The sequence below is a fragment of the Oncorhynchus masou genome, chromosome 15 (genome assembly GCF_036934945.1).
Source record: "Oncorhynchus masou masou isolate Uvic2021 chromosome 15, UVic_Omas_1.1, whole genome shotgun sequence".
Taxonomy (NCBI): domain Eukaryota; kingdom Metazoa; phylum Chordata; class Actinopteri; order Salmoniformes; family Salmonidae; genus Oncorhynchus; species Oncorhynchus masou.
Window position 1 is genome coordinate 66,870,027 of NC_088226.1, and position 15,983 is coordinate 66,886,009.

General features: G+C 40.9%; 1 protein-coding gene across 1 annotated transcript in view; it reads right to left on the reverse strand.

The window, feature by feature from the left end:
* Positions 1-11,983: 11,983 nt before the first annotated feature.
* map1ab (microtubule-associated protein 1Ab) overlaps positions 11,984-15,983 on the reverse strand; it is an 88,839-nt gene continuing 84,839 nt past the window's right edge. The window contains exon 9 of the mRNA XM_064990317.1: positions 11,984-14,424. Within this exon, the coding sequence (XP_064846389.1) occupies positions 14,269-14,424 (156 nt within the window). The 3' untranslated portion in view covers positions 11,984-14,268. The remainder of the gene's footprint in view (positions 14,425-15,983) is intronic.

Sequence of the window (15,983 nt, forward strand, 5' to 3'; positions counted from 1 at the left end):
GACTGTACCTACCTTTGAAATGTGGTTACGGGATTTAGGGAATGTAATACATATGGAAAAGATACGATACAATACCTCCAATAGAAGTCCAATGTTTAGAAGTCCAATGTTTTACAAAATATGTCAGCTGATACTGGATAAATGGTCTCGTCCCGCTTCATAACTGGGTTGACGATCTGCTGCTACTCTGTGCTGCACTCCACTCAATACTTATCTTTGGCTTAACTACACTGCTTGTAATGACTATATGCTGTCTTCATATACATGTACCACCTATTAGGATTTAGTTTTATTGTGTGTATGTGTGAGTTAAGTTTTGTTTTGTCCTCTAAATTGGCCATCCCATTCAACAGTACAATGAATGTCATTGTTTGTATTGCTGTCTTTTTTCTTCTTTTTTTATATTGGGAAATAATAAACATGTTATTATTAAAAATTAAATAAAAAGTCCAAATAAGGTATTAGAGAACCAATAGCGTAATTTTTGTTTGAGCAGGTACATTTTTTGTTTGTTATGGAAAACTAATTGATTTTAGATTCATTCCTATAAAAAGCATTGAGCTAGCACGCACAAAGAGAACATTATTTAGTGTGGTGGTAACTAATGGAGAATAAACTGGAAGATATACAAAAACAAAGTGAGTCACACATGCCACATGTATAAACTCCCAGTCATTTATTGGGTAAAAACATTTATTGGGTGAAGTCCTGACAGAAGCCTGACACATTGTTGGGAGAAAATATCATGTTATACATGTCTTCTTGTATTTCATAGAACGAGCAGGTGTTCTTAATGTTTTGTACACTCAGTGTGTAAACCTCCATTCATCATTGGTTGCAGAAGTTTGAATTAGATTTAATTTGTAATCTCAGTCTTTCGTGACTTTAATCAATAAATGTTTATTGTAAGTGAGACTAGAGAGGATGAATGTGGCGTCAACAACCACCCAGTCTGCCCATGATCTGTGTGGTCAGTGTTAGCTTTCTGTGTGGTCAGTGTTAGCTTTCTGTGTGGTCAGTGTTAGCTTTCTGGGTGGTCAGTGTTAGCTTTCTGGGTGGTCAGTGTTAGCTTTCTGTGTGGTCAGTGTTAGCTTTCTGTGTGGTCAGTGTTAGCTTTCTGTGTGGTCAGTGTTAGCTTTCTGGGTGGTCAGTGTTAGCTTTCTGGGTGGTCAGTGTTAGCTTTCTGTGTGGTCAGTGTTAGCTTTCTGTGTGGTCAGTGTTAGCTTTCTGTGTGGTCAGTGTTAGCTTTCTGTGTGGTCAGTGTTAGCTTTCTGTGTGGTCAGTGTTAGCTTTCTGGGTGGTCAGTGTTAGCTTTCTGGGTGGTCAGTGTTAGCTTTCTGTGTGGTCAGTGTTAGCTTTGTAGTCAATGGTGGTCAATACTAGCTTTGTGTGTGGTCAGTGTTAGCTTTACGTGTGGTCAATACTAGCTTTGTGTGTGGTCAATACTAGCTTTGTGTGTGGTCAATACTAGCTTTGTGTGTGGTCAGTGTTAGCTTTGTATGTGGTCAATACTAGCTTTGTGTGTGGTCAATACTAGCTTTGTGTGTGGTCAGTGTTAGCTTTGTATGTGGTCAATACTAGCTTTGTGTGTGGTCAATACTAGCTTTGTGTGTGGTCAGTGTTAGCTTTGCGTGTGGTCAATACTAGCTTTGTGTGTGGTCAATACTAGCTTTCTGTGTGGTCAGTGTTAGCTTTCTGTGTGGTCAGTGTTCGCTTTCTGTGTCGTCAAAACTAGCTTTGTGTGTGGTCAGTACTAGCTTTGTGTGTGGTCAATACTAGCTTTGTGTCTGGTCAATGTTAGCTTTGGATGTGGTCAGTGCTAGCTAACTTGTCCTGAAGCCACTCCTGCATTGTCTTGACTGTGTGCTTAGGGTCTTTGTCGAAGTGAACCATCGTGCCAGGCCCTGAGCGTTCTGGACCAAGTTTTCATCAAGGGTCTCTCTGTACTTTGCTTTGTTCATCTTTCCCTCAATCCTGACTAGTCTCCCAGTCCCTGCCGCTGAAAAACACCCCCATAGCATGATGCTGCCACCACCATGCTTCACTGTAGGGATGGTGCCACGTTTCCTCCAGACGTGACACTTGGCATTCAGGCCAAATAGCTCAATCTTGGTTTCATCAGAACAGAGAATCTTGTTTTTCATGGTCTGAGAGTACTTTAGGTGCCTTTTGACAAACTCTAAGCAGGCTGTCATGTGCCTTTTACTGAGGAGTGGCTTCCATCTGGCCACTGTACCATAAGGTCTGATTGGTGGAGTGCTGCAGAGATGGTTGTCCTTCTGAAAGGTTCTCCCATCTCCACAGAGGAACTCTGGAGCTCTGTCAGAGTGACCATCGGGTTCTTGGTCACCTCCCTGACCAAGGCCCTTCTCCCCCGATTGCTCAGTTTGGCTGGGCGGCCAGCTCTAGGAAGAGTCTTGGTGGTTCCAAACTTCTTCTATTTAAGAATGATGGAGGCCACTGTGTTCATGGGGACATTCAATGCTGTAAACATTTTTTGGTACCCTTCCCCAGATCTGTGCCAACACAATCCTGTCTCGGTGCTTTATGGACAATTGCTTTGACCTCATGGCTTGGTTTTTGCTTTGACATGCACTATCAACTGTGGGACTTTACATAGACAGGTGTGTGCCTTTCCAAATCATGTCCAATCAATTGAATTGACCACAGGTGACCACAAATTGTATAAATATCTCAAGGATGATCAATGGATACAGGATGCACCTGCGCTCAATTTCCTGTCTCATAGCGAAGGATCTGAATATTTATGTAAATAAGGTATTTCCATTTTTTATTTGTAATCATTTTGCAAACATTTCTAAAAACATATTTTTGCTTTGTCATTATGGGGTATTGTTATGTCATTATGGGGTATTGTGATGTCATTATGGGGTATAGTTATGTCATTACAGGGTATTGTGATGTCATTACGGGGTATTGTGATGTCATTACGGGGTATTGTGATGTCATTACGGGGTATTGTGATGTCATTACGGGCTATTGTGATGTCATTACGGGGTATTGTTATGTCATTATGGGGTATTGTTATATCATTATGGGGTATTGTTATGTCATTATGGGGTATTGTGATGTCATTACGGGGTATTATGTCATTATGGGGTATTGTGATGTCATTAGGGGGTATTGTGTGTAGATGAGGGGGAAAAAATAATTTCATGATTTTTTAAATTACGCTGTAACGTAACAAAATGTGGAAAAAGTCAAGGGGTCTGAATACTTTCCAAATGCACTGTAAATAAACCCTCGGCAGTACATGACAGGAACGCTCCCTCTGACATGCCCCGTTTCCTTTTCCCTCTCTATACTACCCTATCAATACTCTCTATACTGTTCATTTATTTTTTATGTAACCTTTATTTAACTAGGTAAGCAAGTTGAGAACAAGCTCTCAATTACAACTGTGACCTGGCCAAGATAAAGCAAAGCAGTGCGACACAAACAACAACACAAAGTTACACATGGAATAAACAAGCGTACAGTCAATAACACAATAGAAAGTGAGCTGAGATAAGGCGGAGCTTTACCTAGCATAGACTTATAGATGAGTGGGTCTGGTGACGAATATGTAGCGAGGGCCAGCCGACTAGAGCATACAGGTCGCAGTGGTGGGTGGTATAAGGGGCTTTGGTGACAAAACAGATTACACTGATAGACTGCATCCAGTATTGGAAGCTATTTTGTAAATTACATTGCCGAAGTCGAGCATCGGTAGGATAGTCAGTTTTACGAGGGTATGTTTGGCGGTTTGAGTGGAGGAAGCTTTGTTGTGAAATAGGAAGCCAATTCTAGATTTAATTTTGGATTGGAGATGCTTAATGTGAGTCTGGAAGGAGAGTTTACAGTCTAGCCAGACACCTAGGTATTTGTAGTTGTCCACATATTCTATGTCAGGGTAGTCATACTATCCTATACTACCGTATCAATACTCTATACTACCCTACCAGTACTCTATTTTACCCTACCAATATATACTACCCTACCAATACTCTATATTACCTTACCAATTACTCTATACCACCCTACCAATACATTCTATACTATTCTAAACTACCCTATCAATACTCTATACTACCCTACCAGTCCTCTATATTACCCTACCAATACTCTATATTATCCAAATCTATAATATCCTATACTATCCTACCAATACTCTCTTTACTATCCTACCAATACTCTATACTACCCTACCAATACTCTCTATACTATCCTATACTACCCTACCAATATGCTCTATACTATCCTATACTACCCTGTCAATACTCTATTCTACACTACCGATACTCTATATTACCCTACCAATACTCTATACTACCCTATCAATACTCTATACTACCCTACCAATACTCTATATTACCCTACCAATACTCTATATTACCCTACCAATACTCTCTATACTATCCTATACTACCCTGTCAATACTCTATACTATCCTACCAATACTCTCTATACTATCCTACCAATACTCTATACCACCCTACCAATACTCTCTATACTATCCTATACTACCCTGTCAATATTCTATACTACCCTACCAATACTCTATATTACCCTACCAATACTCTATACTACCCTATCAATACTCTATACTACCCTACCAATACTCTATATTACCCTACCAATACTCTATATTACCCTACCAATACTCTCTATACTATCCTATACTCTCTATACTATCCTATACTACCCGGCCAATACTCTATATTACCCTACCAATTCTCTATACTATTCTAATCTAAACTCAGCAAAAAAAAGAAATGTCCTCTCACTGTCAACTGCGTTTATTTTCAGTAAACTTAACATGTGTAAATATTTGTATAAAAAAATTGAGCATATCTGGGACTTGCAGGTTTCAGTAATTGGCAGCAGAGAACTGGAAGGAAAGGCGACCAAAGAGGAGTTGGCTTTGGGGATGACCAGTGAAATATACCTGCTGGAGCGCGTGCTACGGGTGGGTGCTGCTATGGTGACCAGTGAGCTGATATAAGGCGGGGCTTTACCTAGCAAAGACTTATAGATGACCTCAATGGGATTGAGATTCGGGCTCTTCGCTGGCCATGGCAGAACACTGACATTCCTGTCTTGCAGGAAATCACAAACAGAACGAGCAGTATGGCTGGTGGCATTGTCATTCTGGAGGGTCATGTCAGGATGAGTCTGCAGGAAATGTACCACATGAGGGAGGAGGATGTCTTCCCTGTAACACACAGCGTTGAGATTGCCTGCAATGACAACAACCTCAGTCCGATGATGCTGTGACACACCGCCCCAGACCATGATGGACCCTCCACCTCCAAATCAATGCAACTCCAGAGTACAGGCCTTGGTGTAACGCTCATTTCTTCGACGATAAACGCGAATCCAACCATCATCCCTGGTGAGATAAAACCGCGACTCGTCAGTGAAGAGCACTTTTTTGCCAGTCCTGTCTGGTCCAGCGATGGTGGGTTTGTGCCCATAGGTGACGTTGTTGACAGTGATGTGTGGTGAGGACCTGTCTTACAACAGGCCTACAAGCCCTCAGTCCAGCCTCTCTCAGGCTATTGCGGACAGTCTGAGCACTGATGGAGGGTTTGTGCGTTCCCTGGTGTAACTCAGGCAGTTGTTGTTGCCATCCTGTACCTGTCCCGCAGGTGTGATGTCCGGATGTACCGATCCTGTGCAGGTGTTGTTACACATGGTCTGCCACTGTGAGGACGATCAGCTGTCCGTCCTGTCTCCCTGTAGCGCTGTCTTAGGCGACTCACAGTACGAACATGGCAATTTATTGCCCTGGCCACATCTGCAGTCCTCATGCCTCCTTGCAGCATGCCTAAGGCACGTTCACGCAGATGAGCAGGGACCCTGGGTATCTTTCTTTTGGTGTTTCTCAGAGTCAGTAGAAAGGCCTCTTTAGTGTCCTAAGTTTTCATAACTTTGACCTTAATTGCCTACCGCCTGTAAGCTGTTAGTGTCTTAACGACCGTTCCACAGGTGCATGTTCTTCAATTGTGTATGATTCATTGAACAAGCATGGGAAACAGTGTTAAAATCCTTCACAATGAAGATGTGTGAAGTTATTTGGATTTTTACAAATTATCTTTGAAAGACAGGGTCCTGAAAAAGGGACGTTTTTTTTTTTTGCTGAGTTTATAATATCCTGTACTATCCTACCAATATTCTCTATACTATCCTAATCTATATCATCCTATATAATCCTACCAATGCTCTAGATTACCCTACCAATACTCTATATCACCTTACCAGTACTGTCTGTACTATCCTAATCTATAATATCCTATACTATCCTATCAATACTCTATATCGCCTTACCAGTACTCTCTATACTATCCTAATCTATATTGTCCTAAACTATCCTACCAATACTCTATATTATCCTACCAATACTCTATACTATCCTAATGTATAATATCCTATATTACCCTAACAATACTCTATATGACCCTACCAATAGTCTATATTACCCTACCAATACTCTATATTACCCTGCCAATACTCTATACTTGTCCCGACTTCCGCCAAAGTCGGTCCCTCTCCTTGTTCGGGCGGCGTTCGGCGGTTGACGTCACCGGCCATCTAGCCACCGCCGATCCACTTTTCATTTTCCATTTGTTTTGTCTTTGTTTAACACACCTGATTTCAATCCCACAATTACTTGTTCATTATTTAACCCTCTGTTCCCCCATGTTTATTTGTGAGTGATTGTTTATTGTATTTTCAGTCTGTCATGGTGTGCGTGTATTTGTTACTTTGTATATTTGACATTTTGAGTAAAAGTACATTGATTACTCATATCTGCTGTCCTGCGCCTGACTCTCTACACCAGCTACACATAGGACCCATTACAATACTATCATAATCTATAATATCCTATACTATCCTACCAATACTCTATAATACCCTATCAATACTCTCTATACTATCCTAATCTATAATATCCTACACTATCATATACTACCCTATCAATACTTTATAATACCCTATCAATTCTCTCTATACTATCCCTTCCTCAAACATTCCAACCTGAATGGATTTGTGAAGGAATTCATTCATTGTTTGGTGTCCATATTAGGACAGCCTCAGAGTACAATGTTTTCATAGTTATTTCATTAATTTCTCCATTTGGCTACATTTTTGGGCTAATAAATCTTTCACAATGTGTTCCTTTTAGTCTGCATATGCCCCTCCCTCTTCGTTTACATAGGAGTCACAACACAAAACTGACTCACATGAAAGAGAAAGATCCCAAAACAACAAGAGGCTCGTGGTCTGATTTCAATAAATGCATTTTTATTGGTGATCACCAGGCTGTTTCCCTTTTACAATTAATCTGCGGTAGGCCTAGTTGTAGTTTTGCATTTTAGATTTAAAGAGCGAGAGAGAGAGAGAGAGAGAGAGAGAGAGAGAGAGAATTTTCTACAATTGCACTGAAGATAGTAACAGAACTAAGATTAATACAGCGACAAAGACCAAAGAACTACAACATTTTTTATTATAACAACATCTTAGGGTAAAACAGTCAAGCACAGCACGGTAATAATATATGCCATCCCAGAACCAGTTAAACAATCAGCTGTTTCAAATATACCATTTTAAAAGAGCATTTCCTGTTTTCATTTTAATGTTAATAAACAATTACATTCAGGATTATAACCAAATAGTTCACATGCAGAGAGATAAGATGGGACAAAGATATATGTTCAAAAGAGTTAAAATCTTTTTATGATGAGAAAGTTGGGAGAATGGAAATTAAACTGAAAGACGTTTATTTTTCATCTGTAGCTACCTAGTTAGCATTGGCTATGTTTCTTTGTTCAAGGCTTGGGAAGTTTTGATCATACACTTGATTAAAATCTGCTAAAATAACAAGAAGGATCATACGTTTCTTAACATATCTATTTAGATTTTGTTTTAAGGTGTATATACATAGTTGTGTACAGTACATACATGTACACGTATCTTTCATTTGACTAATTCATTGTTTTCTTCTGTCTCCAATGTGTTTTCAAGTCATATTCAGGAAAAGTTTCAGCTGCAGTTAGTTTCTGTGTTATTGTAAGTATGTTTCTGTTTGTATGGGACACCGAGTCTGTGTGTTGTCATGAATGACAGTTTTCTCCTCTTGGGACAGAACCGCAAATGAAACAACAGCCACTGCAATATGAATAAACTGTACTATCTGTTTTGAGTTACAATCATTGTTCTAGAAATTCAATCTGAATACAGTAGTCTGTCTCTTCCTTATCCTTTCCTCCACTGATACATCTCTTAGATATTTGCGTACAATTCAGTTCTTCAGGGGGTTTTGTCCAGCAGCATTCGGTACAGTACCAACTGTATAAATAGTATTATTTCAGGTTTAGTGCATTCTGCAAAGTCATATTTTGTATATTATTTTTTATTCAGTATTTCACAGCCATCTGCCAAGGCCCCAGGGTGCTTGATCCTAAGGCTGGGTATTTGGAATCGAACCACCAAGATGCTCCACCACAACTTAAAACAAAACTCAGACTTAATAAGTCAGACTTGAGGACAATACACCATATCAGCCCATTCAGAAAACCCATGTCATAGACAGTATATGTTAAACAGCCAATCTTGAGCCTGGTTCAGATTTCCCCCATACCTTCCCTGTACTAGATCTGTACCTGCCATAGAGTGACAAAAAGGGGTAGAGAGACTTAGATTGATATGATCCGTTTAGAAACAGTAGTTCGTGACGACATTTGTAATATATCCAAAGCCATGTATTTATACCTTCACTGACAACCTGTCGTAGGCTTAGTGTGGCCCCTCTATCCCGGGAAATGCAGTTGCTCATACACAGCTATTTGATAAACATCCTCCATCTCTATCCTCCGGGGGATCGAGATGCTCTCACTCAGCGTAGCAGCTATTCTGACCTTCCTATTAATCAACATGACAAGCATACTGACTCTAAAGCTAACAAAATTGAGTATCTCAATAATAGTGAAAGAAACCATTCAGCCGGAGCCGCGAAGCCGGCTGACTCTGCCGCGTTGCTAGTCAGAGAGTGGGCCGGGCTAGGAACAGACCTGGGGGAAGCTGTCCTGCAGCCTATTATAGCAGCGTACATTTGAGTAAGTTCCGAAAAAAAAAAACAGGACAAAGATGGCACTGTTCTCAGGCTAGTGCAAGATGGCTACAGACTGTGGCTTTATGGGTTGAGCCTAAGAGGAGACTCCGTTAGGTTCTGGATCCAATCGAGGGAGAGAATGTTCCTCTTGCAGTTCGATGTAAACGTTGTCTGTCCGTCTGCAGACCATGAGTCATAGACAGACTCTCCAGCAACCTCTGTCTGCCCCACCCAGTCCACTCTCTCTGCCCCACCCAGTCCACTCTGTCTGCCCCACCCAGTCCACTCTCTCTGCCCCACCCAGTCCACTCTCTCTGCCCCACCCAGTCCACTCTCTCTGCCCCACCCAGTCCACTCTCTCTGCCCCACCCAGTCCACTCTGTCTGCCCCACCCAGTCCACTCTCTCTGCCCCACCCAGTCCACTCTCTCTGCCCCACCCAGTCCACTCTCTCTGCCCCACCCAGTCCACTCTCTCTGCCCCACCCAGTCCACTCTCTCTGCCCCACCCAGTCCACTCTCTCTGGCCTCAAGTCAGGAGCCCCAAACACACAACACAGCAGCTCTAAACAGAAATACGTTACATTTAATAATCACTAAGCAAAAAAAGAATGCTGAAAATCGCTTATTATAAAATACAAGTCTTTTCAAAAATACAATCTAAGAAATGTAAACCAAAGAGACAATCATAATTGTTAGTTCTACATGTAACTGAAATATTGAAAAACAATTCAAATCAATAAAATAAAAAAATCTAATACTGATAATTTATTCATGAATTAAATTTAACTAATAAAACTACAAATTAACGACCAGAAAGGACAATAAAACGTAAAACAATCAAAAAGTGACTCTTTAATCTCTATGGAATTTAATGCAAATCTGAATCACGTTTAGTAATGAGTTCCGATGAGCGACACAGTAAGTATCTCCACCTCTGATTTCCCCCCACAAACGGTCACTTTTAAGACACACTATGTTGTCCCCGTCTCTCTGTGTGTGTCACTCAAGCACGTACTACAACACAAAACGTCCTTCTACTCGTAAGACCTGTGGTGCACGGGCCACATCACTATCCACTACAATCGACAGCATCACATTCATGTTCGTTTCATAAATATGATCTTAGGGTTGAAAAGTTTATTTAAAAAAAAAATGTTATTAGATAAATATCTACCTTGCGTTATTGTTGGAACGTCTTCACATACAGTATGGAGCGTTTGCTCTAGCCACCTATTCTAAAATCAAAGGCTACCATAGTCCACGTTATGGTAAAGAACGCTGAATAAAAAGTAAAATAACACGTGTGCTTCTCTCACTAGAACCACAGCACCACTCCTAAGCTCCTCTTCTCCCCTTTTGAAAATGTCATTCTTGCTCTTTGACCACGTTATTGTCTGATGCATTTTCTGGGCGGCACTTTAAGATAGGGGACAAATGCTTTACCAGCAATAAACTGATAAGAAACTGAATCTAAAATGTGCTGGCTAAATGTGCTGGCTAAATGTGCTGGCTAAGCTGGCTAATGACCTTTTCACCAACTGTGTGTCTACAGGATACACCATCCATCCACATGGATCAGACTAGATGCACTATTCCTGGACAACAACTATGGATTTGTTTGATATTCTAAAGTGTTCCCCTCTCTACAGTTCCTTGTGTTATCCCTGGATCCAGGTCCCTCTCTCTACAGTTCCTTGTGTTATCCCTGGATCCAGGTCCCACTCTCTACAGTTCATTGTGTTATCCCTGGATCCAGGTCCCTCTCTCTACAGTTCCTTGTGTTATCCCTGGATCCAGGTCCCTCTCTCTACAGTTCCTTGTGTTATCCCTGGATCCAGGTCCCTCTCTCTACAGTTCCTTGTGTTATCCCTGGATCCAGGTCCCTCTCTCTACAGTTCCTTGTGTTATCCCTGGATCCAGGTCCCTCTCTCTACAGTTCCGTGTGTTATCCCTGGATCCAGGTCCCTCTCTCTACAGTTCCTTGTGTTATCCCTGGATCCAGGTCCCTCTCTCTACAGTTCCTTGTGTTATCCCTGGATCCAGGTCCCACTCTCTACAGTTCCTTGTGTTATCCCTGGATCCAGGTCCCTCTCTCTACAGTTCCTTGTGTTATCCCTGGATCCAGGTCCCTCTCTCTACAGTTCCGTGTGTTATCCCTGGATCCAGGTCCCTCTCTCTACAGTTCATTGTGTTATCCCTGGATCCAGGTCCCTCTCTCTACAGTTCCTTGTGTTATCCCTGGATCCAGGTCCCTCTCTACAGTTCCTTGTGTTATCCCTGGATCCAGGTCCCTCTCTCTACAGTTCCTTGTGTTATCCCTGGATCCAGGTCCCTCTCTCTACAGTTCATTGTGTTATCCCTGGATCCAGGTCCCCCTCTCTACAGTTCATTGTGTTATCCCTGGATCCAGGTCCCTCTCTCTACAGTTCATTGTGTTATCCCTGGATCCAGGTCCCTCTCTCTACAGTTCCTTGTGTTATCCCTGGATCCAGGTCCCCCTCTCCACAATGCCTACTATAAACATAAGCCTTCTCACTTGACCAATATACCCCAACCAGAAGGCACATGAGAGCGATTGTCTACCACCGCAGTCATGTTTCCCCCCCCCCACAAGAACACTCACACAACCTCCACATAACCCTGTCTTAGTGGGACTGAGTGGACTCTAATGGCTACATTTTCCCAACCTCCACACAACCCTGTCTTAACAGTGGACTCTAATGGCTACATTTCCCCCACAAGAGCACTCCACAACCCTGTCTTAGTGGGACTGAGTGGACTCTAATGGCTACATTTTCCCCCCACAAGAACACTCACACAACCTCCACACAACCCTGTCTTAGTGGGAACCCCCCACAAGAGCACTGTCTTAGTGGGACGGAGTGGACTCTAATGGCTACATTTTCCCCCCACAAGAACACTCACACAACCTCCACACAACCCTGTCTTAGTGGGACGGAGTGGACTCTAATGGCTACATTTTCCCCCCACAAGAGCACTCACACAACCTCCACACAACCCTGTCTTAATGGGACGGAGTGGACTCTAATGGCAACATTCGGTATGGAAAACCGACGCAGTTTCCATCAATTCATTAAATAGTTTCATACAGACAGTATAATTTAACTGAAAACGGGAGAAAACATCAAACGTAATACATTCATCTCGGTTGCCTCTGTCTCAACCAGTCAGCTGCTTTCATTTAAACATCCTTCTCTAATGTGTTATAACACAATCTCTCCATGTATCATCATATCAACAAACCAACAAAGACCATGATAATGGCTTCAGATCACAGGACGACTGGCTCGTGGTAACGACTGGAGCGGAATCAGTGGAATGTTATCGAATACATCAAACACATTGTTTCCATGGTTTCCATTGTTTCCATGTGTTTGATGCCATTCCATTCACTCTGTTCCGACCATTATTATGAGCCATCCCTCCCCTCAGCAGCCTCCACTGCTTCATATATTGATAAAGAACCATTATATCCAGCACAAATATAGCAAATACAAGAGAACCATCTCTTTGCCCGGTGCCTACAGTGTAATGTTCATTTTAGCAAACACACAGCCAAACGGTAAGGTATTGGAACATGTTTATAGGCTACTCCCTACTTGGAGACTGCAAGGACTAGACACACGGTCAAATAAAAAAAAACTCTACTTCCTCGAGGGAGGAGTCTGAGCTAAATGCAAGAATCATGCTTCAGCTACAGAGGAAAAATAATTCATAAAAGCTAGCTAGTTATTTAAACTGAAAGTAGCCCTTTCAGGCCCCTCTTGAAGCTTCACGACAAGCGATGTGGTAATAGTCCTCTGTAACACCAGTTGACGTACTTAAGAGTACTGAGAAAGTCAAATGGTACAGCATCTAGAGCTGCATCTCACGTAATAACTCCGAACAGGAGTAGTGTCTTATATATCAAAAACAAAGCCTCAATTTAGGATCCTTACTAAGCTACTACCATTATACAACATTGTGCGTAGTCTGCGTACAAGCGAGATCAAGTAACTGTTCATCTCGTAATGGTTTTCGACTTATTTTGGAGAGTGTTAACAACTGCCCATGTCCGAATATCCATACTCGCATCCTAAATAGTAGGCCATTTGAGTATGTGAAATTTTGATTATCGAGTATTCATGAAATGCCTAGATGTCATACTTATTTAGGCTGTTAGTCTGGTAGAATTTACTACACACTATTGAGGAAGTGAATCGGGGGTTTTTCACACCAGCGCTCGTTCGACACCAGCTGATAATCAGATGTGCTTTACAAAAAAAAATGAACAGATGACGTGGGAACAAGTGCGACAACACGTTTGATGCCTTCTCATTATGTTGATATTTGTTGCTTGCTGCAAACATTTTTTTTTTTACTAAGTACATTGTAGTATGTAGTTCAATTAGTACGCAGTATACTGTTTAGGGAAGTAGTAGGCAAGCCAGATTTCGGACACAGCCACTGTCTCAAGACTGTTTTGGCACTTACTTTGGCCCTTTGGATAAGCAATTTATACATTTTATTTTCATTTTGTATTTCTCTGTTGAGTTTAAGACAATAAGTAAGAGTGTTGAAGTTTCACATGTTGAATGTGACATAACTGTGGACAATCTTAATGGAGCATTAGGCACTAGATGCCCCAACAACGCGAGACAAATCGATACATTGTAAAGATAGCACATTTAGTTGGAAAGTGTTGTCCATTTAGATGTGGATTTGAGGTGCAGTACAGTGATTTGAAAGCTGAAATAACTTTTGAGAATTATCCTCATCACAGATGATGTGCGTGATCACAATATGTGCACGTTGGAGAGGTTTATATGTGAAGAAAAAAAAACAATATTGTTTAAGACCGAATCTAATAAAGAGGTGTTTCTATCGTGCAAGTATGTTGTTTAAATGGAAAGCATAATTGAAACAAATATACATCACACCTTTGTGCAGCTACTATGTACCCTGTACTTTAGCTATGTTTCTGCCTGACATACCGTAGCTGGCTGTTTTCAGATAACATTGACCAGTTGGAAGCCAGTGCACATGCCGAAGACGACAGCAAATGCAATGGAGTCTTACATATGGGAGGATAAAGAGTAGCACGGATGAGGGGAGGAGGAAGAGGAAGGTAAAATAGCAACGGGTGCAGAAGTTAGAACTCAATCTTGCAGGCAGGGAAGGACTCATCCTGCATGACCACTGTGCTGCTACTGGCCAAGACCATGATGTTCAGGTCCTGCTGTTTCTCGTGCGTCTGCTGGTACCAGTCCCGCGTCACCTCCGTGTCATGAGTAGGGATCAGAGTCACCTAGTTTAGAGAAGGAGGACATGTATCAAGTCAAATTCACCAATACATTGATCAAGCAATCAGCCGAGCCGGCAAAATCAGGCAGCATAACATCATAAAAGTCTTTCTTCTTCTGGTAAATAATGTGTCATAAGAAGATTTATAACGAACCAGGAAATGTATTTTTAAGACGCCTGGCGTCTGATTAAGACATGTTTTTTGTCAGATGCTAAATTAACGTTTTTCAAAATGTCATGTTACAGTACACCCAGTAAACAACTGGACTATGATGTCACAAAATGTGTCATACTGATGTTATTTGCAACCAGTTTTTGTTGCAATATTCCCGGTTGGAACATTGAACAACATTGACAATTACACTACTGTTCAAAAGCTTGGGGTCACTTAGAAATATCCTTGTTTTTGAAATATATACTTATTTTTCACCATAATTTGCAAATAAATTCATTAAAAATCCTACAATGTGATTTTTTTGGATTTTATTTTCTCATTTTGTCTGTCATAGTTGAAGTGTACCTATGATGAAAATTACAGGCCTCTCATCTTTTTAAGTGGGAGAAATAAACATATCCAGGTGTTAGAATAGCCAAGTCAAAGTCCAGACCTGAATCCAATCGAGAATCTGTGGAAAGAACTGAAAACTGCTGTTCACAAATGCTCTCCATCCAACCTCACTGAGCTCGAGCTGTTTTGCAAGGAGGAATGGGAAAAAATTTCAGTCTCTCGATGTGCAAAACTGATAGACATACCCCAAGCGACTTACAGCTGTAATCGCAGCAAAAGGTGGCGCTACAAAGTATTAACTTAAGGGGGCTGAATAATTTTGCACGCCCAATTTTTCAGTTTTTGATTTGTTAAAAAAGTTTGAAATATCCAATAAATGTCTTTCCACTTCATGATTGTGTCCCACTTGTTGTTTATTCTTCACAAAAAAATACAGTTTTATATCTTTATGTTTGAAGCCTGAAATGTGGCAAAAGGTCGCAAAGTTCAAGGGGGCCGAATACTTTCGCAAGGCACTGTATGTAAAGAAAAAAGTATTTAATAAGAATATTTAATTCATTCAGATCTTGGATGTGTTATTTTAGTGTTCCCTTTATTTTTTTGAGCAGTGTGTGTATATATATATATATATATATATATATTATTTTTATTTTTTATTTTTTTGTCCATCAAAATAACATCAAATTGATCAGAAATACAATGTAGACATTGTTAATGTTGTAAATGACTATTGTAGCTGGAAACGGATTATTTATTATGGAATATCTACATAGGTGTACAGAGGCCCATTATGAGCAACCATCACTCCTGTGTTCCAATGGAACGTTGTGTTAGCTAATCCAAGTTTATCATTTTAAAAGGCTAATTGATCATTAGAGAACCCTTTTGCTATAAGCGTTGGCACAGCTAAAAACTGTTGTTCTGATTAAAGAAGCAATAAAACAAGCTTTCTTTAGACTAGTTGAGTATCTGAAGCATCAGCATTTGTGGGTTTGATTACAGGCTCAAAATGGCCAGAAACAATGACCTTCTGAAACTCATCAGTCTATTCTTGT